The sequence below is a fragment of the Malaclemys terrapin genome, chromosome 6 (assembly GCF_027887155.1).
Source record: "Malaclemys terrapin pileata isolate rMalTer1 chromosome 6, rMalTer1.hap1, whole genome shotgun sequence".
Classification (NCBI taxonomy): Eukaryota; Metazoa; Chordata; order Testudines; family Emydidae; genus Malaclemys; species Malaclemys terrapin.
This window is the reverse complement of record NC_071510.1, coordinates 5,620,589-5,645,271: the sequence shown is the minus strand read 5'-3', so window position 1 is coordinate 5,645,271 and position 24,683 is coordinate 5,620,589. Positions and strand designations below refer to the sequence as shown.

Sequence of the window (24,683 nt, the reverse complement as noted above, 5' to 3'; positions counted from 1 at the left end):
CTTCTATTCGTGTTTTATTTCTTCTAGCAGGAGTTTAAAACATATTTCAGAAGTTATTAGTTCCATTCACACAGTTCTCTTTGCAAAGTGTTTTATCTCATCAGCTTTATGAATATCCAATATCTCTATAGTAAATAAGAACGTCAATGATTAAATAAAACGAATATCGAAGTAGGTTTCTGCTGGAATCTCTGAAAGAGCAAATTTGCTATTCATCAGGGAACAAAAAGAACGTACAGTCCTTAATAAACTTTCCCAGAGATGGGTACAAATGGCCAATGGGTGTTCCCATGAGATGACTGTGAAGTGAGTTGTGAGAGGGGAGGTCTCGATCTAAATGGACAGTTACACAGACCATAAAAACCATCTACAATCATCACTCACCTTGACACTATCTCATTGGGCAGCCTTGGAGGAGTTGCCAAGGCTGGAATGGGAACACAGATGGCACTGGATTTGATACCTAGGACTCTACAATTCTGTGCCAAGGGCTGCAGACAGAGCTTTGTGACCATCTCCTCCTCCTTCTCCCACCAATCCTTGCGGAGTGAGAACATTGGAAAGATTTTGAAAGTTCTCACGAGGGGTGCTCGTATGACAGCACTGATAAAACAGATTCCTCTTCCACTCACACCTTCCTCTGTGTATCCTCACAATCGCACCAGCTTTCTTACCCCACCCCTGCCCGGGAGGGTTAAAACTGGAGGATTTCTCTTTGCAAAGGCAGTTTTTGTGATGTGCACACCTGCCCACTGACCACGGGACTGAGACCACCAATTAGCCATCACATGGTGACATCTTCCAATCACTACCAGCCTAGCCTAACTTAGAATTAGTAACTTAGAGGTGAAAGACAACCTCCCTCTCATTACAAAACTCTTGAGTCATCCCAGCTGTATGGAACAAAGTTTAAATGTCCACAACAAACATGGTTACTTATGTTATTTCTGCTTTACTCCTCTTCCCTCTGTTCAGAGATGCTAAGTACAGGAGACTCCTAGACTTTGATTTGATCTAAACATTTATTAGACTTAAAAGCTCACACAATGGTGCTATGGCTCTGCTGGGGCCAATGACATACTTCAAGGGTCATGGCTCCAAATTCTAAAACCATTAGCCTGGGGGAATGAAACTGTGTTTTCCATGCCCCTGTGACTTCCTTACATCTCTTGTGTGCTGTTTCTCCATCCCACATCATTACACAAAACCTGTTACCGCAGTTCCCAGTTTCTGAAGTGCGAGGTCTGAATTCTCACAAGAGAACTGTGTTTGTGTTCTCATGAAGTCAAATGGAACCGCTGATTTGGAGGAAATGTCGCTGTTACAATACAGAATCAAAGATTTATGTTTTAAACGGGCAGCAGCTAATATCAAGAGGGAATAGATATATTACAAATAAGGAATTTCCAAGCAGCTAATAACCTTTCCCTACACACCATATCCTAGGACACATTTTAAGGTTTAAGCATAACATATACATTGAAAATAGCAGAAACATCTGGGGTTTATTATAACACCACTTTGCTAGTCCAGGGCATTGTACTAATCCCTGCAGGCCAATGCTCACCCTTGACCTGCCAAACACGATTACCGCAGTCAAGCAACTTCCCCATGCTCCACAGCTGCTCTCCTTCCCCCATTCCCATCAACAGACATTAGAGTTACTAGCCTATAGCAACCAATCCAGAACTTTGGTTGCCATGGTCACTGCATGGAGTTAAAAGATAGGATCACAAGGATGATCAGTGGAGTCATTTTGCCAGCAACGCTGGGGACGGGCGAAAGACACACAGACCCCCATAGTGCTAATAGACTCTTGCCTCCCCATCAAAGAGCCCAGAGGTGTAAATCCCCTCCTTCTCTCTTATGCTCATGTGGCTCTACACACCTCCGGGACTCTTCCTTCCAAGTCCTCAGTCACTCCTTCCTCTCTGGGCAGAGTACTCCCTTTGCCCCTAAGCATCACTCATGCCCAGCAGGAGTGAGAGCAGCTCCTAGCGTCAAGAGGTGGCAACGCAGCTGCCTTCTCCAGAAGAGCCCAGCTGGCAGGAGAGTTCAGGTGAGCACTGCCGGGTAAAGCAGCTAGAGAAACGCCCTCTGCTCCCCACTCAGCAGCCTGCCCCAGCCAAATGAAAGTTGGGCTGGGGGCAAAGTTGGGATGTTCACATTCAAGCTATGACCAGATTTACCCCGTCTTACTTTACGGGCACTGAGGCAGTCCCCCTCCATTCTGAATATTCCCACCCCCAAACAGGTCTTTGGGCTAACTGTTCTAGCAATATTACATCCATTTCCAAGGATCATTACTGTCCTTCAGCTTTCCCTCCTAGATTAAAGTGCATTGATTAAGTGCTCTCTTCATTTTGGTGGTGGACCACTTGAACCTTACGCCGATTACAGTATTCTGTCCAATTTGTCCTGCAGGATAATTTGGAGAAGTGAATTTCTAAAGATAAGCCTGAGGTGTCTTGCTTTTTAAAAGTTCCCTGTCTCAATAGCTTGGTAAAACCTCTGTGTTAGAAGTAATGATACTTACTTTCACTTTTTGTCTGTGTGTGTTAAATTCAGCCCGCCGATCAATTGAAACGTCGTCTTGGAGTGATGCCATGGTAAAAGAAATGTGCATTTAGAGAATAAATGGAATTGATTCTCTGCTGGTATTAAGGGGATATCTAGATGATGTATTTAAATATAACCCTGATCCCTCTCTGAAGAAGCACCTGGCAATTCTGGTTTTGGATTATAGTGCATCTCCACGAAAACTTTATGAGCTCATGCGTTTTCCCTTCCCCCATTACTCCTGGCTGGAACTTTTACATGCGGCATGCTCCAAGGAAGAGGCTTTATGGGAAATTTAGATACTAGTGCTTGTGAAAAAGACACAGTAAGCACCTAGATACTAACCCAGCCCTAAATTGGCAGCTTCCTCAATGAATGATACATGGGCCATTCCCTCTGTAGCTCATTCCCTTCTCTCCCAACTCAAAAAATCCTTCAGTGCTTCACTTTCCTTTCTCACCTAAAAAATCAAAAATCAATCAAATCACACCCCAGATCCATCCAAAACTCCCCACACCTCAGACCTGCCCACCTATCCACGCTCCCCCACCCCCTTATGAGCTTCTCTAGGCAGCTCCCCTATCAGCTGCGTCTCACAGAGGCAGCTGTTGGGTCACTCTGTAGCCTCTAGCTACAGGATGGCTGAGAAGCAGGTCCCCTCTGAGAATGGTGGGCTGGGTGGGGGCTTGGGAATATTTGCTGCTTGTAGTGAGTGGGTCAGCCTGATCTCGTCTCCCCTAGCTGGGTCAGGGGAGGGAGGGAGTCCTCCCTGGCTTGCAGGAAGGGGGTCTAGACTAGTGGAGGGAAAGGGTCTTTTCTATCTTGTGAGAGAACTGGGGAGGAGGAAAAGGGGAGATTAGTGCTAGTGCTACTGAACAAACATGAATCCCCGGCTAACTAACGGGAGAACAGCCCTGCATTCATATTCTGTAAGTATATTCCTTTACCTGGGTTATTGGATTTATCTTATCTGCTCAAAGTTTATGGAATCAACATAAATGGGTGCAAAGCAGTTTTATGAATGTAACTGGCCTGATAACCACATTCCAAGCACTTGGTGCCTCAAGTTGATACTTACTTTACAACAACTTCAAAGCATTTTATTGGTCTTGTTTGTTCTGTGCCTCTTTGGGACTGATCAGAAATGGACTCTGACTTTTTCCAGGAAACTGACAGTCCCTGGTTAGAGAAGAAGCCTTTAGTTACAAATTCGCCATGAAATAAGGCAATCCAGTGACGCCTGGCGTTCTGTTAATTTGTCAAGGGAGTTCTGAACCCACTGAAGTTTTAAAAAAGGAAACTAGCTATTCCTAACAGTCGAACATTCCCCTGCTGGGGGCTGATTTCGGCTTTTCTAGAAGAATTGACTTCCCAAGACTATCAAAAGAACATACATTAGTCAAAGATTTGTTCCTTGCTAAGAGTTAATATGGAAATAACAGGGTTATTTGGGAAAAATACACTGGTCTCTCGCAGCAACCTTTATTTTTCTTACTTACGGACAGCAGCGCTTTCCAAACTGTGCCATCCAGCTGTTAGCAAATTTCACAGAACCACTCCCTAAGGGGGCTTGTCCATAAAAGCGCCAGCATTTTTATGTAACCACAAATTAAATACGGCTTAGATAAAAAGATGCACTTTTCCCTGACACATCCCTGGTGGAGGAATTCTATGATGTAATAACATTCTAGGAGGACTTAAAGGCCAGGCGCACTTACAACTGAACTCCTCTTCTTGCTGTACTTGTGATGGACAAGTTTTTGTGTCTGTTTGCGCAGGCCTTAAATCTGCACTAACAACTCTGGAAAGGTGAAACATTTTGCCATTTCTTTGCAACTCCTAAAAAAGTCAAGGTAGAATGAGAAACTGCAGTTTCTTACTTTGCAGAACCTGAGAATTAGATGACAAAGGTGCTGAAAACACCGGAATATCTAAAACCACCAAGTATACACAAATTCCACCTGTAAGTCAGGTTAACTACTATTAACATAACAAAATAAGTATCAACATTACTGTTTCTCTTTCTCCTCCTTATCAGCTGTTACCCTAGTGGAGACCACACACACAGAGCCTCAAACCAAAAGCATGAAATCCGACCTAATTTCTTTCAAATGTTATGCTTGAAACACAGAAGTTTATTCCCTGTTTTAGTTTAAATGGCTAATCATCTTTTTTCTTGTTTCCCTGCTTGTTTAGAGCTAGGTGCTGAGGTCACCTGTAGACTTGGGTTTGAAAGCAGTGGGTCACTTACAGAGGATGGAAGTAGTGCAGACCTCTTTCAGCAGGACTCCACTCCATCTCCAGCCTCTGTGAGCTAAGGACTCAATCCTGCGAAATGCTGAACACTGTGGTCCATCTAGCAGATCAGTTAAGCACATGCTTAACTTTAAGCATGTGAGTGGTCCCATTGAAGCTAATGGGATTATTCATATTCTTTACAGTTAAACATGTGACTAAGTGCTTTGCTCTTCGCGGGATCCAGCCTTGAGACCTCTGCACTTCTCCAGCAGGGGGATGAGGAGGGAAACACGGGACTGTGCAATTGCAGTGGATCAAAATTCTCTGCAGAGGGGAGGAGTGAGCTGGGCCCAGTGCTCTCCCTATGCTCTGTACTGGTGGCACTGGTCCAGCTGCACCGAGAGCGTGCGCAGCCGGGGCTGAGCATTCCATCCTGCCGCTCACTGAGAAAATCTTTGATGGGGGCTTCCCACCTCCCATAATCAGCAACAGCAGATTCCTTTCCTACAGTGTGGCATGAGGGCCCCCGGGAAGCACACACAACTGTGGGCCAAGGGAATAGCACTGGAGCTAATTAGCATCACAATCCGTTCTTTGCCACTTCTGGAAGCAGTACAGAGCTTTTCCCCGTGGCCGGCCTTTTGCCCAGGAAGAGATGGGAACAATGAGAACAGGCTCTAGTTTACCCTCCTCATCTGGCCTCTTTGTGCTGCTCAGAACCCGGTCATTAGCATCACAGGTCAGAGGCGATCTCCCCTGAGGCAGAGCTGGGTCCTACGCCAGCTGCCTCATCCTGGCCCAGTGGGCAGGAGGTGGCGTGTCAGCGTACCCGAGCTCCATCAGCTCTCCCCTGATGGGCCCAGGGCAAGCTGCCATTAAGTTAAAGCAACAGAGGCTGCTCTAACTCACGTGGAGACTTGGGCAGCTTGAGAAAGAAGGAGCGGTTACTGGTGCTCACCGACCTCCCCTTTGTGTGCTGAGCAGGTCTTGACGCAGGAGAGAGTCTGGACTAATCATGTTAATTTTTGGCATCCAAAAACCTGGGCACCTTAGAAATAGGAGTTCAGAACTAAGTACCATAAACAGGGCATCATGAGAAGATGAGGCGCCAAGATGCTTTTTGGCTATTGCAAGCATTGCAGTACTGACCAAATAAAAACACCCAAGAAGCATGAAGGTACTCCTGGTTTTTCATCTAAGTAGTGTGCTGTCTTTCCTTAACCAATGCTACAACTCAGGGTGTCAGATTTAACCCGCATGACAACTCAACAGGAAACCCTAACACACACAGCAAAGATAATAGAGACTAGCTTCGGGTAAATTAAAAAAATCCAACCTTGGATTTAACGGCAAACATCAACACTTTGCTCCTTTATCCAGAGCTGGGACTTGACTTTGACGTTGCAGCTATTGCCAGTGAAGTGCACTGAAGGAGCAGCGACAGAAATCAGAGCTGGTCATAAAGAATTTTACAAAGCCGCATCAGGATTTAGCGGCCTTTCTGTGTCCCTGCTTGCTGCGTCTTTTCAGCATTTTGAAGATATTCTTAATGTGCGCTAGTGATGGTTAATGAGTGTCTTCCAAAGGGCAAAAGAAAGTAGAAAGAAGTTGGGGGGGGGGGGGGGAGATTTGGGAAAGATGCAGGTTTGTTTGCTGTTACACTCAATACCAAAGCCAAAGAGACCATTCAAATATCATTTTCAGGATGAGGACTAGATGGCTCACACACTGGATTGGTAGGGGCACACAGAAGGCTGGCAGTGAATAGAAGTAGGAACCTCCTGATCATGGAGACTTGTCTACATGGGAAAATTGCACCAGTTTCACCTCACGTCGTAACTAACCTGGTTTAAATTCAACCAGTGAAAATCCAAGAGTAGACACTTCTATTTCAATTTAAGAGTATCTTATTTTGATTTAGTTTGAGTCGATTGAGAATAAAATTAAGATAAATCAAAATAAGAGCGTCCACACAGGGATTTGCGCTGGTTTAGCTAAATTGGTTTAAAACCTGATTTAAGGTAAACCAGTGCAACTTTCCCATGGAGACAAGGCCTTAGACCCAATGACAGGAGTGAAAAATGGGTTCATCCTGCAAACACATAAGCATATGAGTAACTTACTTGTGTTCTCACGGATCTTAATGAAACAATTCACGTGGGTAAAGTTACTCACTGCTCACGTTTGCTAAATCAGGCCCAAAGGCATTTCAATAGACAGCTTTTAGGAGATCTATGTCAAACCAATTGGGGGTCCTAGTCCACTTTAGAAGAAAAGTCACCCAAAACACTACAGGAGGCAACCCAATTGGCAGAGAGTCCAATGACTGAAAGGGTACTGCACTCTCCCTGCCCAATCTCCCCTAGAGATTGTCCACCTAGGACAGGGCTGAGATGGATCTGCCATGCAGTGGGAGGGTTCTGTACTTCTGGGGGCAAACTGAAGATGCTGAGGAGAGAGAGAAGCTAAGTCTCCAGCACTGTCAAGCTGCTCCCTTCCAGAAGCATTCATTCAGGAGACTTCCAAAGGAATCAATGGAAGCTGCGCATACGTTGTCTGATTCTATGGCCACTGAAGACAATGGCAGAGCTGCCATTAACAGCAGGGGTGCAGGATCCAGCCCACAATAGCCACTGAAAGTCAAGGGAATCTGCCCTTTGAAAATCTCTCCCTAACTTTTTTTTTTAATTTAGTCGGTGCTCAGAGGAAAGAAGAGAGGGAAAGAAATGCACCACAGCACTGACGTATTTACTCCAACATCCATCGGCTAAAATGCCTAAACAGGGCTCAAGACACTTATTTAAAATGATAATCTCTCTCTCTGGAAGCTGGAGAACACACGTTACTTAGCATTAGGGTCTGAACTTGCAGCGCACAGTCAGGGAAAGCTGGGGAGGTTTTCCCTGAATCAGGACTGGCTGACTGGGCCCAAAGGCAGGAGGCACGTGTAATGACCAAGAGGTAATTCATTTGGAGTAATGCCTAATTTCAAGCAAGAGCGACCAGATGGTCCCCCTTAGATCCACTAACAAAGGAGACATTTCACATGTGGTTCCCGCCATCCATGCACTGAAGGGGGCACTCAGTTGTCTCTCTAATGCTATTCCCCTTCCCCGCTGCCCACAGAGGGAATTCTACAGGCACTTCAGGGGAAGGGGAGGAGATTGAACACATAGCAATGAAGCTGCAAGGGGCCAGTCCTGGTCAGAAGGCACATTGTCTCTGCATGGATGTCACGGCCCTTTCTCAGAACCCTTGGGATCAGCATGACTCTCTGGAAATCCTCTTGGCTAGGGAGTGGGCCACATGGATTTTCCACACCTCCTCCGCTAAGCCCCCTCACTGTGATTAGCCAGGACCAATGTTCAACAGGAACAGAAAACACAAATAAGAAAAGACGCAGTGTTGTGTTAAAAGAATATATTTTTAAAATTTCCTTTAACTAGCAACATTCTTAAACCCAAAGGAATTATCCAGTTGCTATATGCTCCTGGCATGTCTCATAGTCTGGGCAAGGAAACTGTGTTAGCCAGTCTGACTCTGGGGTTCTCCTCCTTTAGCACAAGACGCCAGTGTTTGCATTTACTCCCTCATATGCTTCAATGCAACTAATGTAGACAAAAATAATTCCTAGATCAAAATGTATCTAGGAACAGAAACAACTGGAGAAGCCAGAGCTGCTGGAGGCACAGAATTAAATCTGGCAATGATTCATAGGGTTTAAGGCCAGAAGGTGCCATTATGATCATCTAGGCCAACCTATATACCACCGGCCGCTAATTACGGCATCATGCCCCTAACTTGTCTTTGCGCGATAGCGTATCTTCCAAAAATCCATCCACTTTATCTAAAGACTTCAAGTGGTGGAGAATCCACCACATCCCTTGTAAGCGGTTCCAATGGTTAATCACCATCACTGATAAAAATGCTGCACCTTTTTTCTATTCTGATCTAGTTACCAGTCATTTCCTGCATCCTCTGGAAGTCCCGGCTGGATGGAGTGTTTTGCCCACGGGTCATTGGCAGTCTGCCCTTTCCAAGAACAGGTATGACTAGCAACTTTCAGAGTCTGGTGTCTGATTTTCAATAGCCCGGTTCATCTCTATAGAACAGATCAGCACTTCGGCAGCTGATCAAGCTGCACATGTCCGGTTGTGACTGTTCATTCACAGCAGCGCAGCCGATAACAGTGGTGAAAAGCCGATGCTGGTGAGGCTAGAATATGGAATATGACAATGTTCTGCTTTCAGTCTCCGCCAGCCGTGCTAATTCCCCCGTGGTAAAACCTGCTTGGGGAGGAAAACTCTGTGAGGTTCCTCCTCATGGAGCTCCTCTCCGTCTGGATGGGTGGGAGCTGCTGTCGTTTGGCGTGAGCCAGGGACCTAGACCACTGGGCGAAATGGCAGGAAGCCAGAAACATCCGTGCCTTTGCAGGTCTCTGGCACCACACTGACACTCCCTGGCAGTGCAGGTCCAATGCAGCTGCACTGCCAGGATCTCCTCTGACTGCTGCAGCCCCCAGAGCCTCCCTCAATGAGGAGTTCCCATCACAGAATTGGGTGAGAGAACAACGTGCATTCTCCCTGACACACCTACCTCTTTTCTCACCTTGGAGATAGCCCTGCAACACCCCTTTCTGTGCAAGGAGGGGGAGATCCATGTTCTATGTGCCAATGTTTAGGGCTTGATCTGGACCTATGTTATTTCCAGGTCTCTAAAGCTATCTCCATATACTGGGAAGGCAGTGTGGTCCAGCGGATAGAGCATTAGCTCAGGAGTCAGGAAACCTGGATTCTATCCAGGCTCTGCCACTGACCTGCCATAAGATCCTGTGCAAATCGTTTTCCCTCTCGTTTGCCCGTGCCTTTATCTGTTTAGACTGCAAGCTCTTTGGGACAGAAGCTGTCTAGCAGTATGGAACATTACTCTCAGCTGAGATTCTAGGTGCTACCGTAATGCACATAACAGCAATACACTCAGTGCATTTGCATTTGCAAACTGCATTTGCCCAATAAGAGGTCGTATTTTATACTGTGGCTTTAATAACCAATATACATTTCCCAAATATAATACAAAGACTAGGACTGAAAGCTGCATTCAATGATATTTCAATACACAGTGGACAGAACACCCAATACACTACCATTAAGAAACACTAAGTAGCCTACCACTAACTTGTAGTGGCCAACAGAATTTTTAGATTGCTCCTAAAATACCAATTTATGAAATTGCTTCCTGCAGTACTTGATTGAAAATCTAGCTTTTCTGTCATTAACCACACCCATGAAATCCTCCTTCAAGCATCCCTGCAACTGTATTTTACCAGGACTCTCAGTTTATTCCTTGCAAAATCTACACATGAAGCTGTAACATTATTCGTCTCAACCATTAGCTGTACAATAATATAAACTGCTGGGCAGGTAATTAGTAGATAAGACGAGGGCTACTGCCACATGGACAAGCTGTTAAGTGGGGCTGAACATGAATAAAAGTCTCAGCCTGATCTGGATTGCCTCTTCTTACGGAGCTGAAGGGACAATCAGGCCAGCGGGGCTGACAGAGGCAGACAAGGCATTAAAGAAATGACCCCAAACAAACAATCTCCACATTGAATTGTGCTTACTTTGTTTAGTCCTATGGGGACCTGGCTCCATATCTAGTTGGCCCATATATAGGGCCAAATTTCTCAGCCTTGCCAGAATGAGGATTGTTCAATTTGGCCCCTCCTGACCAATCCACATAATGGGGTATGTTTACACAGCCGGCAGAAGCGAGCCTCCCAGCTTGGATCCACAGACTCAGGCGTGTGTCCTACAAATAGCTGTGTCACAGAAAGAGCTCGGGCTCTGAGAGCTATTTTTAGAGCGCTAGTGTGAGACCTGCTAGCCCAAGTTAACCCTGGCTGGCAGGGTCCCTCCTGCAGGCTGTGTAGACGTACGTAGAGTGTCTATTTTCCCAGAAATCCACCTGGGGAACTCCCACACTCCCATGAGAGTTATGCCAGTATCAATGAGCAAACGGGTGCCAACAGATTTCGTGCACTGAATGACACAAGTGAAGCAGGAGTAATTATCCCACGGCATCCACGAGTTGACGTACCGGAGAAACACGAATGTTCACGATAGTGGGTTTACCAAAAAGTTCCCCGTTAGTTCTAAGAAAACTTGTCGCTATATTCCCAGCATTCCCTAATTGGATTTTTTCCCCCTTAGCAGAAATAAAGCAGCTCCAAATACCAGAGGGGAAATGAAAGATGGGAATGAGAAAAGGACGGTACAGTTTGTTCACGAACATCTCTATGACCTCACACTGAACTTTTCCTAGTCAAGTCACACGGGAGCAGAGCAGAGTACATGCAGAGTACCTGTGCTTCCCTCTCCCAGTTCACCTGCGCACACAGCTTTGACACTGCTGCACTTCCTAACTTTTGCACTGCTTCCTGCCATGTTAAGACGCTCATAAAATACAAATAAAGTCAAAGTGCTAAAAGATCTTAATAAAACATGCCCTGTCTCCCACACAGCTACACCGAAAGCTCAACAGCTGTCTGGAATAGGCAGCTGCCTGCCTGTTGAAGCTGTGAAATGAAAGGTTTGGGATGTTTTGGCAAACATATTCAGGGCCAAATCCTGCCGTCCTTCTCAAGCCGTGCTCCCACTGACCCCAAGGGGAGTTCCATCTAAGTAGAGGCCCTGCGTGATTTCTGCCACCGATTGCCAGGCCTTCCTTTCTCACAGAAATATTTCTGACACACGGAATCAGCGACTGTCACCGCTCTCTGCACTTCACTGGGGCTAGGGAGGGGAGACATGAGACGACAGGACGGATCTCTCTCACGCCACAGGACACAAGCTGACAACTGATTAAACTGCACGGCAGGAGAATTTTGGATAGAAAGGAAGGTGAATTTTCCCAACATAAAACCCCACCCTGCTGAGCCATGACTTGAGAATGACCATTATTGAAGGCTAGTCTTCAGCATTTTCTACTCACATTGTGCTGTGGATTTGAGCAAAATTAGATATACGTTATATCCGCATCAAAGCCTAACACAACAGGAAGAGAGACTCCTCGAGAATGGGCCAAGATTATGAAAATCTTTCCCCGCCACCCCCCGCGCAAAACTAGAATTACATTTCTGAAGCCAAAGACTGGTGATTTATTCCAAACCACTATTCTGCACCCCCCAAAATACAGTGGAAGCCTCAAGTCTAGGGCTGGCCATCAGGACGCTGAGAGTAACACAGAAGTGAGACCTTGGGATTTGTGAGTGGTGCTCTCAGAGCACCCTCTAGTGGCCAGAGAGGGGCACCATGGGAGTAGCTAAATTAGAGGAGTAGAAGAGTTCAGGATTAATGGCAGCCAAGGATGTACTGGAGAAAAAAACCCAGGACCTCACTTGAACCAGCCTTCATCTAAAATCATCATCATATCAGTATATTAGATTATAGTCCCCATGACAAATACGGACTAAGATGGGTGGGATAAGTGAGGGGACAGCTGATGTTTTAAAACAGAAATTACAGAGCTGGCACGGCTTTGAATAATTGTACCCCCCCAAAGAATGAACAAATATTCTCTCTTCTCCCTTGACAGAAAAACAACTTATAATTTACAGACATCTCTGTTGGAAGTCCTTTTAGGTACGTTCTTTCTGAAAACATTATTTCCCAATGTCTTTTGCTTACAATCGGGTAAAAGGAAACTTCTGGTGAATACTTTTCATTCAGATAAGGTTTAAACATTGCAAACATACTCTGCACTTTTTCAACTCTTTTTTCTGTTAACGTGACCAGTTAATGAAGATTGACCATTTTTTCTTTTTTTTACATTTCATATTTTTCCATAGCAAGCTCGGTTAGTGTTATGGGAGCAACTAATTTCAATGAAATGTTAAATTATTATTAATTTGTACTGTCACAGCATCTAAGAGTCCTACGCACTCACAGACCAGGACCCCACTGTCCTGGGCACTATACAAACACAGAACTAAAAGAGGATCCTTACCCCCAAAAAGCTAAAAGTCCCATTGGGCTTAAACTACGTTCCTCTTATTTTTCAACTGCAATCCTCACATTAAAACCATATTTAGCTTAGATTTTCTCAGGCTGGAACAAACTAATTCGGAGTTGCCCACAGAGAATTCTGAACTGGAGAAGGGAGTAATTTAGGGTTAACTGAAGCACTTGAAGTGCATTCATGTGGTTCTTTGTGCAGCTTGAATGACTCAGACAAAATATTGACACTTGGTTTGTTTTCTTGTATCATAACGGAACATGATAAACTATCAGCGCTGTTAAAGTTGCATTCACTCTTGTTACTTTTGGAATGTTAACAAAACACTGATTTGGTAAGAATTCATAGCATTTCCAGAACTTCTGACACTTTGCAACATTATTGTTCACCGTTGTTTGGCTCTCGGTTGTAAGCACCTGCCTCAAAATACTATAGGACATTTAGGGGTAGATTTTAAAAAGAGCTCAAGACCAGATTTTTCAGGACTCAGCAACCTAAACTAGTGGGTCCTGATTTTCAAGACAGGCACCTAAATAAAGCTCAGATTTTCCAACATGTTCAGCATTCAGCAGCTCCGACTGTGACACTTGTGACCACATTTTCAAAAGACCTCAACACCTTTTGAAATCTGGCCACATACTTTGGGGCCTAGATGGGGACCTCAGCTGATCCCAGACTGAGAGTGTTGAGTTCAACCCCTTACCATGCCAGCTAGCATTCATAGTTGTTCGGAGGTTTCATCCTGTTTCACACCAATTTATGTTTTCTTTCTGTCTCAACTAGTGCATTTGCAGTAGTCTCAGGAGGGAAGACAAGTGCCAGGGGTTAATATTTTAAAATCCTTACATCACTAAACAAATCTGAATAATATTATACCAGAGATAAATATGTTCCGCCTTCCCCAACTACCAATATTTGCACAAAGTTTAGGAGAGTTTCTTTATTTATTTCAGGGGAATACCTTTCTATACACAGCCAGTAGTTATTGGATAATTGTACTGTAGCTATACTGGTATGTACTTACAATTTTATTTGCATTCCAGTGGCTACCCTGGAGTAGCTCTCGCTGTGTTACGTCAAAGGCAATTGAAGAGTGACTGATCTCACATAGTACACAAACCATGAAGATACTTACATGCTTTAAACGAGATTCATTATCAAATTGTTCTGAAAATGGTCTGGTATGTTTGGAATCATTCACACATTGCATAGAGGTAAAGGGCTTTTCCTTCCCAGTCATACCAGGAGTATATAAATATTTTGGGTTGGAAATGATAACAGAAATTTGTCACTTATTCTGCAAGATGATTTTTCTCTAGAACTGGTCAAACCTCAATTGAAAACAGCTTTGGCTAGCACCTCAAAGGATTCACAGATCTTCCTCTCTTCTCCAAACCTGCCTTCTTCCATCCAAAGCTTGGCCCGGCCTTCTGATCTCGTCTCAGCAATGTGCGCTATTATCAATTCAAACTTAACATGCCCAAAACTGAGCTCTTAATCTTCCCCACTAAGCCCCTGGCTCTGCCTTTCTCTGTTACTGTGGTCAGCGCACCTCCTCCCATCATTCAAGCCCTCTGGCCTCAGTGAATGCAATTTTCTTCCCCTCAAGTCCATTCAAAAATCATAAAATCATAGAAGTATAGGACTGGAAGGGACCCCAATATGTCATCTAGTCCAGTCCCCTACACTCATGGCCGGACTAAGTAATAACTCGACCATCCCTGACAGGTGTTTGTCTAACCTGCTCTTTAAAACCTCCAATGACGGAGATTCCACAGCCTCCCTAGGTAATTTATTCCAGTGCTTAACCACCTGGACACTTAGGAAATTTTTCCTAATGTCCAACCTAAACCTCCCTTGCTGCAATTTAAGCCCATTTCCTCCTGTCCTATCCTCAGAGGTTAACAAGGACAATTTTTCACCCTTCTCCTTGTAACAGCCTTTTATGTACTTGAAAACTGCTATCATGTCCCCTCTCAATCTTCTCTTTTCTAGACTAATAACAAACCCAATTCTTTCAATCTTCCTTCATAGATCATGTTTCCAGGGGTTCTCAGGACAAATTTTTGGTGGCCTCAGAGTGCAGCCACCAACTCTTGCTGGTGACCACTCTCACACTTTTTCCTAAATACTGAATTAATTTTAGGAAAACCAAATAAATATGCACATATACACGTCCAAATCATTGTAATTTATTTATTGCTAGCTAGTAAATCTGCTGTGAAAAGTGCTATTAACAAACATACGAATATCACTTTTCAAGCAGACTTACTCAGCTTTTGCAAGCCTGGGGGCAAATTAAGTCCTGGATGGAGGGCCGGGGGAGGCAGTGGGGCCATGGGGAGATGTGGTTGGGGAAGGCGGGGGGCAGGGGCTGGAGTCCAAACCCCTGTGGCCAGAGCCCAAAGCCCCAAGGCCAGCGGACGGGGCCCAGGGACACAGCTTGAAACCGTGGGGCCTGCCACCGCGCGGCTGAAACCCAAAGCCTGAGCCCCGCCACCCCTGGGAAGGTGGGGAACTCACTGGCTGCCTGCTTCTACAGCGTTATACCCCAGGTAACTCCAGAAGGAGGCAGGGCCCAACCCCTGCTGGCAGCCCCAGCAGCCAAACACCAAGGCAGTGCATCCAGGAGCAAGAGGGAGGGGCGTTACTTTGCCCTCCCCACCATCACAGCCCAGGAGGCTGTGGCCGCAAGAAAAGTCCCTGGTGGCTGCATTTGAAAAACGCTGTTCTAGACCCTTAATCATGTTTGTTGTTCTCATCTGGATTTTCTCCACTTTGTCCACATCTTTCCTGAAATGCTGCACCCAGAACTGGACACAATACTCCAGTTGAGGCCTAATCAGTGCGGAGTAGAACGGAAGAATTACTTCTCATGTCTTGCTTACAATACTCCTGCTAATACATCCCAGAGTGCTGTTTGCTTTTTTGCAATAGTGTTACACTGTTGACTCATATTTAGCTTGTGGTCCACTCTGACCCCCAGATCCCTTTCCGCAGTACTCCTTCCTAGGCAGTCTTTTCCCATTTTGTATGTGTGCAACTAATTGTTCCTTCCTACATAGAATATTTTGCATTTCTTCTTATTGAATTTCATCCTATTTACTTCAGACCATTTCTCCAGTTTGTCCAGATCATTTTGAATTTTAATCCTATCCCCCAAAGCACTTGCAACCCATCCCAGCTTGGTATCATCTGCAAACTTTGTAAGCGTACTCTCTATACCATTATCTAAATCATTGATGAAGATATTGAACAGAACCGGTCACCCCACTTGATATGTCCTTCCAGCTTGACTGTGAACCACAGATAACTACTCTCTGGGAACAGTTTTCCAACCTTATAGTAACACCATCTAGGCTGTATTTCCCTAGTTTGTTTATGAGAAGGTCATGCGAGACAGTATGGTGCTGCTAAGATTCTGGTTCTTTGTTCTGAAATCATTCCCTCCATCTTTGCTTCCCCCTTCTCCACTGTAACAAACTTGTCTCGTCACAGCTTAGCCCCACTGCAATAGGGTACTCAGAGGGCTGGGTGGCTTACTGGCTAGTGTACCTGACCTCCAACTCCTGGCCCTGCTGTCGGGGGGGGGGGGGGGGAGGTAACAGTGCCTGGTCCCTGCCCCTCAGTCTGACCCCATCCCCCAATGACCTCTGCTCTGTCAATGATGCCACACTTTGTTGCCCATTAATCCAATTTTCTTGCAAGCACCTTCATGCTTTCTTCTTTCCCACCCTTTCCATCTATCAGGAGTTCCCTGCTCATATCCCCCAAATCATTACCTTCTCCTCCTCCCCAACTCACCATAAAAAACTCACCTGAGCAGTGATGCTTGCAAGACACCGACTGATGTGCTTATTTTACCAAACATAGTCATTTCACTGTGATTTTGTCCAACCCTCTTCCCTCCCGTTTGTTCTCTCTTTCTGTACTCTTGTCATGTGCTAACATTGTAAGCTCTTTGGGGCAGGGATGGTCTTTATATGACAGGTGCGTACAGTGGGGTCCTGACTGGGCACCTAGAAGATACTGCAATATGAGTAATAACAACAATATTGTAAGCTAGAGTGTCCACTTGCTGTGGCTTTTGGAGGAAGCATCTGAAACTGACAAAAAGGCACAGCTTTCTGATGTCAGTTTCCCCTTGTGCCAGGCAGTGAGTTCTTCTCTGCTGGATGCCCTGGGGTATTCCATTGGTGTCCCAGAATGCCCGCCAACAGTACTGTTCAGCCTATTTGCAAACTTAGTTAGCATAGCAGGTCAATGATGTCATTTGGAGAGAAGCTGTCAGCTTCTATCCATTTGTAATACTAAGTTTCTCAGTTTTTCCACCACCTGTACTCACAAGCGCCTGACGTGCCCCACTGAGTGAAGACACAATAGTTCTGGAGTTAGGACAAGCCAGATAAAATTGATTTGTTCAAGACCATTTGAAAGCGAGAAAAATATTGTTCCTTTGCACAATTTTAGGGATGAAGAAACTATGGCAACAAACAATCCCTCAAATGATCCTTTTTAATATTGGCACTTAGCCCCCATTCCACTCCGTGCAATGAGAAGTGTTAATAAGTTTGGGGGGTTTTGTTTTTATTTTTTTCTGTTTTATCTGAAAGCCTTTTTAAATTTGCATCTCTGTCTTCGTTGACGGATGTTCTGCAGTTACCCAGAGTAACTTTAGAAGACAATTAAGTTAAAAAGAAAACCTCCCTGTGTGATTTATTTAAATAACAACGCTGATTCTGAAGCTAATGACAAGTTACAAATTAAAACAATGCTTCCAGCCCCAAGACGGAAAGGGTGTGAATTACTTTGACAGCAAAAATAGAAAAAAGGATGAAGAAAGGCTAGAATTTATTTACTAAATCTATCTCTAGTGGTACAGAGAATGTTAAGAATAATTCTTTAGCTTAACTGCCACATTTCATATTCCAGAAAACCAACAGACAGATGTAACTACTGGCAAAAGAGACCTTAAAGGGGATAAAGAATGAAAGCCTAAAGCATAAAACTAGTATCTGCTTCTCTGCCCATGTTTAACTTTTTGTTCTTTCCACTTGGAATAGCAGTTTTCATTAATATCTTGAAATGCTCTGTTGTTTGATCTTTAATGTTATTTACTATCAAAAAATAAAAAAGAAGGCTCTTAACAAGTAAAAGACATAACTCACAAACCTAAGATCAGCTGTTTGAAAGTGTTCAGTGACAGAACTAATGCATAAAGGTGCCTTGTGTTTCATATGAAAGTTTAAATTGTACATTTAGGTCTCAAGCCTACAAACACTTACACATAGGAATGACTCTACACAAGTTGTCTCAGCACATGCAGATGTGTTTGAAGGACCCGGAATTTAATTACATAAAATGAAATGATACTTAGACCTGACTAGAAACTTTTTAAGCTATAGCAATGTCACTTAGGGATGTGATTTCCCCCCCACAATATTTCTATACCTAGCATAGATGCAGTTATACTGGCAAAAAATTACTTTTGCTGGTATAGCTTATTGTGTTTGGGGAACTGGTATACGCTAATACTAACAAAAGCACTCCTTTGCCAGTAAAAGGTGCATCTACATTTGGAGGGTTTGCCAGGATAGCAATACCAGCAATACCTTTCTAATGTAGGCAAGGCCTCCTAGCACCTGGATGACGAGCAGCTGGCTGGAGCTGGATCCTGATAAGATTGATGTGATGCTGCTAGGAAGAAAGGCATACTTCCAACAACTCACCTGCTCCATTGCAACCCCTGCCCTTGGATTCTAAGATCAGACAGCATCGTTGGGGTTGTCATTGAGTCACTAAATGCAGTTACACACCCAAATATCCCTGTTGACAAAGAATTACCACTTCCCTCTGCAGCTGGTCAGAGGACAATGCCCCATTCTATGGCATCCTGATCTGGACCCATGTGACTGGAATTTCCAACTACTGCATTTCCCTACACCGGAGAATAAAGGCCTGCACCTATAGGAAGCTACACCTGATTCAGAGTTCAGCAACTCATCTGACGCACACAGGTTACTGGGGACACAAATCCCCCCATTCAGTGCTCCCTACATGAGCTCCCCATTAGACACAAACATCCAGTTCAAGGTCTCTGTACTGATTTTCGTAGCCCTGCTTAGAATTGGCCCTACCTACACGAGAGACCATCTCTCTCCTAACACAATGATGACTTCACATAACAACTTTGCTCTGCTGGAAAAATTAAGTTGTCAACAACCCAGAGAAGTGTAATCTCTGCAGGAGACAGAACCTCCATGAAAACTGGACTGAGACAATGGAACTCACAACCTGACACAGTTAGAATGACCCCATCACCACATTCAGAGCTAACTGCAATGCCATTTCTTTGACATAGCTTACCTGTAACCACCCTCTCAAACACATCTCCAGCCCCACACTAGATACTTACTATCACCCATCTCCTCTCCCACAGGTAGCTGCAAGCTTGTTCCTGTCAGCAGGGCTGGGAGAGAGAGAGATTTTGGTGCTTCCCTTTTTTGGAAGCTGCCCAGATACCACAGTGATAACAAGCAACTTTATAAAACCTAGATGGATCGAGAGATAGATAATAAAAAGGTCAAAGGAGTATTTGTACCTGGTTTTGCATAGCAAGGGAAGTCTCCCCTGACATATCTAAAACTCTTATTCACACTCATTATTAAGCGCAAGCCATGCAATCTGTCTCACTGAGCAAGACGGACCGAGAGAGGACCTACATGGTGGTGGTGTGTGGTTTATTGGCATGAGACTGGGATAGCTGCCACTAGTGAATTACACAAGTCATCTCCAATGGCTGATTATTAAACCTTTATATTGCATAACAGCATCCTGTGGGTCACAGCACATTAAAAGAAACATTAATTTAGGCATTTTAAAGTGTTTTCACATTTTCTGCTGCTGCTCCTTCTAAAGAAAGACACCTTAACTAACAATATTCCAGCTGCACCAATGAAAGGCAAGAAATTTAAAACAAAAAAGATCTCCAGGCTATACAGGGCTGATTCTCTGTTACCCTGCCCCACACAAAGTGAGGATGGCTCTAAATTGCTACCACATCTGAATTTCAACATTTTAAACTCATTTTGCACTGGTGTAAACCATTACACATGGCCACGGGGAAATCAAATTCTACATTCGTTTTATTTATATGACAGTCCCTTGTAGACACCCCAACCGAGGCCAGTGCCCCATTGTGCTAGGCACTGCACAAACACACAGTCCCTGCCCCACACAGCTTACATTTGAAATGTATATAAAATAGCTTGTTGATAAATCAGGGTGGCATAATAGAAGGTCTTTAGGGCCAGGACCTGTCTTCCGATGTTTGTATAGTGCCTAGCACGGTGGGACCCTGATCCTGACTGCAGTGTTTGAGAAATACTACAATAAAAATAACACATAACAGTAATTAGTAATGAGGGCCAATATCTTAGGCTCTGATCTAGCAAGTTGATCCGCACAGGCAGGAACCTACAGCTGTTTCTAGTCCAGAGAGCTCACAAAGCACCTGACCTTAACGTTCCACCGCTCTGGTTTCTCAGACCAGACTAACTTGGGGACAATGGGGATGGACATGGGGCATTTTTTAACGGTGTGTTCTTTTCTGGCTGAAAGCTGCTCAAAAGTTTGGACTCTTAGACACAGTCCCAGTGGAGATGAATTAGCCGGCAAAGTGCATGAGAGGTGGCCAAAGGCAACAGACATGCAGCCCATCAGATGGCTCTGCGGTTGATCACAGAGCTATCAGGACCACACCGTAGTAAAAAAAAATCAGCCTGGTTAAATAGTCATGAAAACTTACTAGCCCAGACACAAAATCTACTTGCCAAGGGCTTACCTTAAACACTTGAATGCCATGTTGCTGAGATTGGGCTCTCCCTTTCTCTCTCACACACACACGCTTAAGGCACTGTATAAAGTCAGCCCATTATTAGAGACTATTCCCAGCTCACGTGTGTTATCTCCATAGGGTCGCTAAACGCACCGCCGCCAGAGCAGTGTCGTGTGTCTGGGGCAAGCCGAGAGAAAGCCCTAAAGCGACAGCTGGTGCCAGGGAGAGCTCACAGGCTGGCCCCGAGGACTCCCTCGGTGGGTCCCAGCGGGAGCAGCGCACCTCTAGCGCTGGGCACAGCGCGGAGCCGGGCGCAGCGGGGAAGCAGCGGCTCCGCGCGTCCCCTTCCCCGGCTGTCCCGGTGCCCGGCCCCGGCCAGCCCCGCTCCCGCAGCATCAGCGCCGGGTCAGACGACAGGGCACCTGCTGCGCCCCGGGGCACCTGGGGAGAGGACGCAGGGCTCGCCCTGGGGGGCGCACAGGGGACAGGACGCGCAGCCAAGCCCCGAGAAGCAGGAGAGGGGGGAACTTACCTGCCCCAGGTTCGGCCACAGCGCCCCCCTCCTGGGGGTCCGCTTTCCTGCCAGCCCCTTTGCCGCCCTTCTTGCCTTTCCTCCCTTTGCCTTCTCGCTTCTTCTCGGACATCCCGGCCGGTGCTGCCCTAGCGCCCGGGGACGCTGCGCCCCTGTCCCCCGCTCCGGCTGCCCCCTGCCCCTCGCTCCGCGCAGGCTGGAGCAGCAAGCGAGCCGGCTGGTGGGGGAAGTTCGCCTCTCTCTCCGCTGTCCCCTTCTCCGGGGTCCCCCTCTGCTCTGGGGCTGCCGCTGCTGCTGCCACCTGGGACAAGGAGCCAGGACTTCCTGGAAGTTGGGGGAAACTCCTCTCGGCTCTGTTTCTTTGCCCCCGCTTCACTAATGCCCGCCCCGGGCACCGCACGCTGCTCCGGGAGGAGCCTGTGCAGGTCCGGGGCACAGGGCTGTGTCGGTGGGTGGGTGGGTGGATGGGGAGGAGCGGGAGCGGCTGCAGCTGCCGGAACCCGACAGAGGTCGCTCTGGGCTGGGAAAGCGCTGGGCCAAGCGGGGCGGCGTGCGCACGCCTGGGGAGCGCAGACAGGCACCTTGGCCCGAGAGGCTGCAGCTGTTTGCTGCCCTGACCCCCGGTTGCAAGGGCCTCCTTGCCCCGCGGGGAGCTGTTCGCGCGTGGGACCCCTTCCCCCGGCCAGAGCTCCAGCACAGGGCGGAGAAAGTCTCCCAAAGGAGGGACCACACTGGGGAGCCCAATTTGAGAGCCGTGTGGCGTCCTGAGATCTGACCCTAGGCCACTTCCCTCCTCCCCCCGGGGCAAGGCTGGGTTCAGTCCCAACCTCTTGGAGAGCCTCGACTGAAAGAAGGCCCCAGAGCAGTGTAAAGGTTGTTGTGGCTAGTTGCAGGGTGGAAGTTAAAGTCTCCCCTTGTTTAAAAACAAAAAAACACTAATTGTTTCCTCTCACTTGAATTAGTTCCCTTTGCACTGTCAAAGCAAAACAGCCCCTCCTATTTGTCTGCAACATTTTCATACTGCAGGGACTCTTACAGAGTTTGAGGCCCTGTTCCTGCATGCTGAGCTCCCCACCAGATCCAGGCCCCACTGGTTCCTTCATGAAGGACTGGAAAGTGAAGTGCATAAATGTTTAACAATACATGTGCCTGACATCGCTACCAGCCCCAATTCAGAAGTCCATACCTATCCATATGTCCTTTGCTGAATAGGGATGGATTTAAGCATCTTCTTAAATATTTTGCTGAATATGGGACCTTATTGTACAGTGGAAACCGTTGTCTCTCAATTCTGACCCTAAGGTTACTTGTGTGTGTGAGTTTGGGCTTTCAAACCTCAATCCTACAAGCTGTTCTTTGGAAGTGGATCCTTGTCCCTGTGTGGAGCCCTATCATTGGTGTCACGTCCATGTAAAGTGCATGTGATGCTCAGATTCTTGTAGGAACAAAGGCTATATTAAAGTGGACTATGCAGTCTGTAGGCCCCCAGCTGAATTCTTCGTATCTCATTAAGGACCTGAGCCTGTAAATATTTGCACCCAAGTGAGAGTCACCCAAAAACCTGGATGCTTTAGTAAGTTGTTTAATAAAACATTTTTCTTGTTTGAAACCTGACCGACATTTAATGGGACTCTGCAGAGCGGCACCTGTGTGGAATAACAGGCAGCATCGGTGTCTAAAATTGGGATTGCTGAATTTTCCCTTAATATTTATCAACATTTAGTGGATAAGAGAGAATGGTATGTTATTTTTAACGTCCCTAGGATTCAAAGTACGGTATTTAAAATAATCACCATGTACACAAATGGTGTGATAATAATAATTTCTAATATTGCCAACTACAACTGTTTAAAAATTATGAATCAAGCCTCAAGAAAATCATATGAATTTAAAATTATACATTTTAGGTTCCTTTTATTTGTTGTCTAGAATTGTAGCCTTTAGGGTTCATATTTTCAAGCTTTTCTCCACACTCACAAGGGCTAGAAACTTACTTTTCTTTAAATAAAAACGGTGATTGTCAGGGACCATGATTCCAGCATCTGGGGTTTTAAGAAACATACCCAATTTTGCGACACTTCTGATAAAACCGTAAGAGTTGACAACACTGCAGTAAACATCAAAACTGGGTCTGATTCTGCACTCATTGATGTTAATGAAAATTCGGTGAATTGCAAGACTAAGCCCTATCTGAAATATGCATCATCAGTGTATGAAAGAATACGGGGGCAAATTTTTAATAGAGAAAGTCAATATCGGTGTCTATTTTTCCAGTGTTCAATGCATTCAAACTGCACTTGAATTCTTGATACATAGTGTTCTGACATGTGAACAGGCCAGATAGGGATTAATCTAAAGCCCGGAGAAGGAAAGCAGGTCTCAGGCTATACAATTTGCGATTGAAAAAATATTATTGGATGCAGTAGCTCTGTTTTTCCTTAAGAGGTCACTACTTAGCAAGGAGGGAGCATACTCTGGCAAAATGTGGAGAGAAGAAAAATCAATGTGGAGAAACATACTGTACTTTCAAACACTTTTGATCTGAGGTAATCTTCTATATACTTAAGTTTAAATGCTCAAGGTAAAGTTTTACCCCCACTATTTATTAACGGATATTATTATATAATAATTATTGTGAATTAACTGCATTATCATTTTTCAAGGGCAGACAGCGAACAGTATGCTTAGACACAGACCCCAACCCAGGGGCTTTCCTTGTTAGGTTCCAATACTGCAGTTGATCACTGAAGGTCTGTGTGGCTGCAGGATCATGGGCAAAAAATAGAGGGCCGGATTCTGATGCTCTTACTTACTGCTTGGACAGTCTCATTGAAACAAACAGGGCTACTTGCCTGGCAAGGGATTACTTGGCATGAGTATGGATATCCGAATCTGCTCTCACAGAGGGAATTCATTCCTTTGAGACATGTTGTCATTCTATAGTGGTTTGCAGAAGAGATTACTTCTAGATAAAAAGTGAGAAGGGTAGCTCCTGGTACTTTACCCTTCTCCCTCAGCACCTTGTTGGTGCCAGCTTCCAAGCACCGTGGCACAACTGGTAACAGTGCCGTGTCACCATTTGCAGGAAGCACTGGAACTGACCAATTGCAGCATGTTGGTAGAATATAGGTTTCCAGTACAACTGGCTAGAAAATGTTGCTTCCCCCTTTCCCCCACACATACACAGAACCCATGGACAATTATGATGAAAATGCCCCCAAATTCAGTTTTTTGTTAACATTTTCCACAGCTCTTCAATAGTTTCAATTTTTAAACAGACAAGATTTTCTTAAAATCAATCTCCACTGCAAATCATAAGGCTGACCCTACAGTCCTTACACAGGCAACGCTCCTTCTGCTTTCAATGGGACTTTTGCCTGAGTGAGAAGTGTAGGATTGGGTCTGATGTTTTTAATGCACTGTCTGTACTTGTTAAATTCCTTTTAGTAGTGATAGTAAAATGTTAGTGTCCCGGATGCTACACGGGAATGATAGAGCTTT

General features: G+C 45.4%; 1 protein-coding gene across 4 annotated transcripts in view; it reads right to left on the bottom strand.

Annotated features, from left to right (window-relative positions):
- The window catches only part of NRG1 (neuregulin 1), a 232,141-nt gene extending 210,580 nt beyond the window's left edge, over positions 1-21,561 (bottom strand). For 3 of the 4 annotated variants that reach the window (XM_054032954.1, XM_054032951.1, XM_054032955.1), the window contains exon 1: positions 21,183-21,560. In XM_054032954.1, the coding sequence (XP_053888929.1) occupies positions 21,183-21,294 (112 nt within the window). In that variant the 5' untranslated portion in view covers positions 21,295-21,560. Of the gene's footprint in view, positions 1-21,182 lie in introns of all 4 variants that reach the window. The other variant, XM_054032952.1, reaches the window with a different exon arrangement.
- Positions 21,562-24,683: the final 3,122 nt, after the last annotated feature.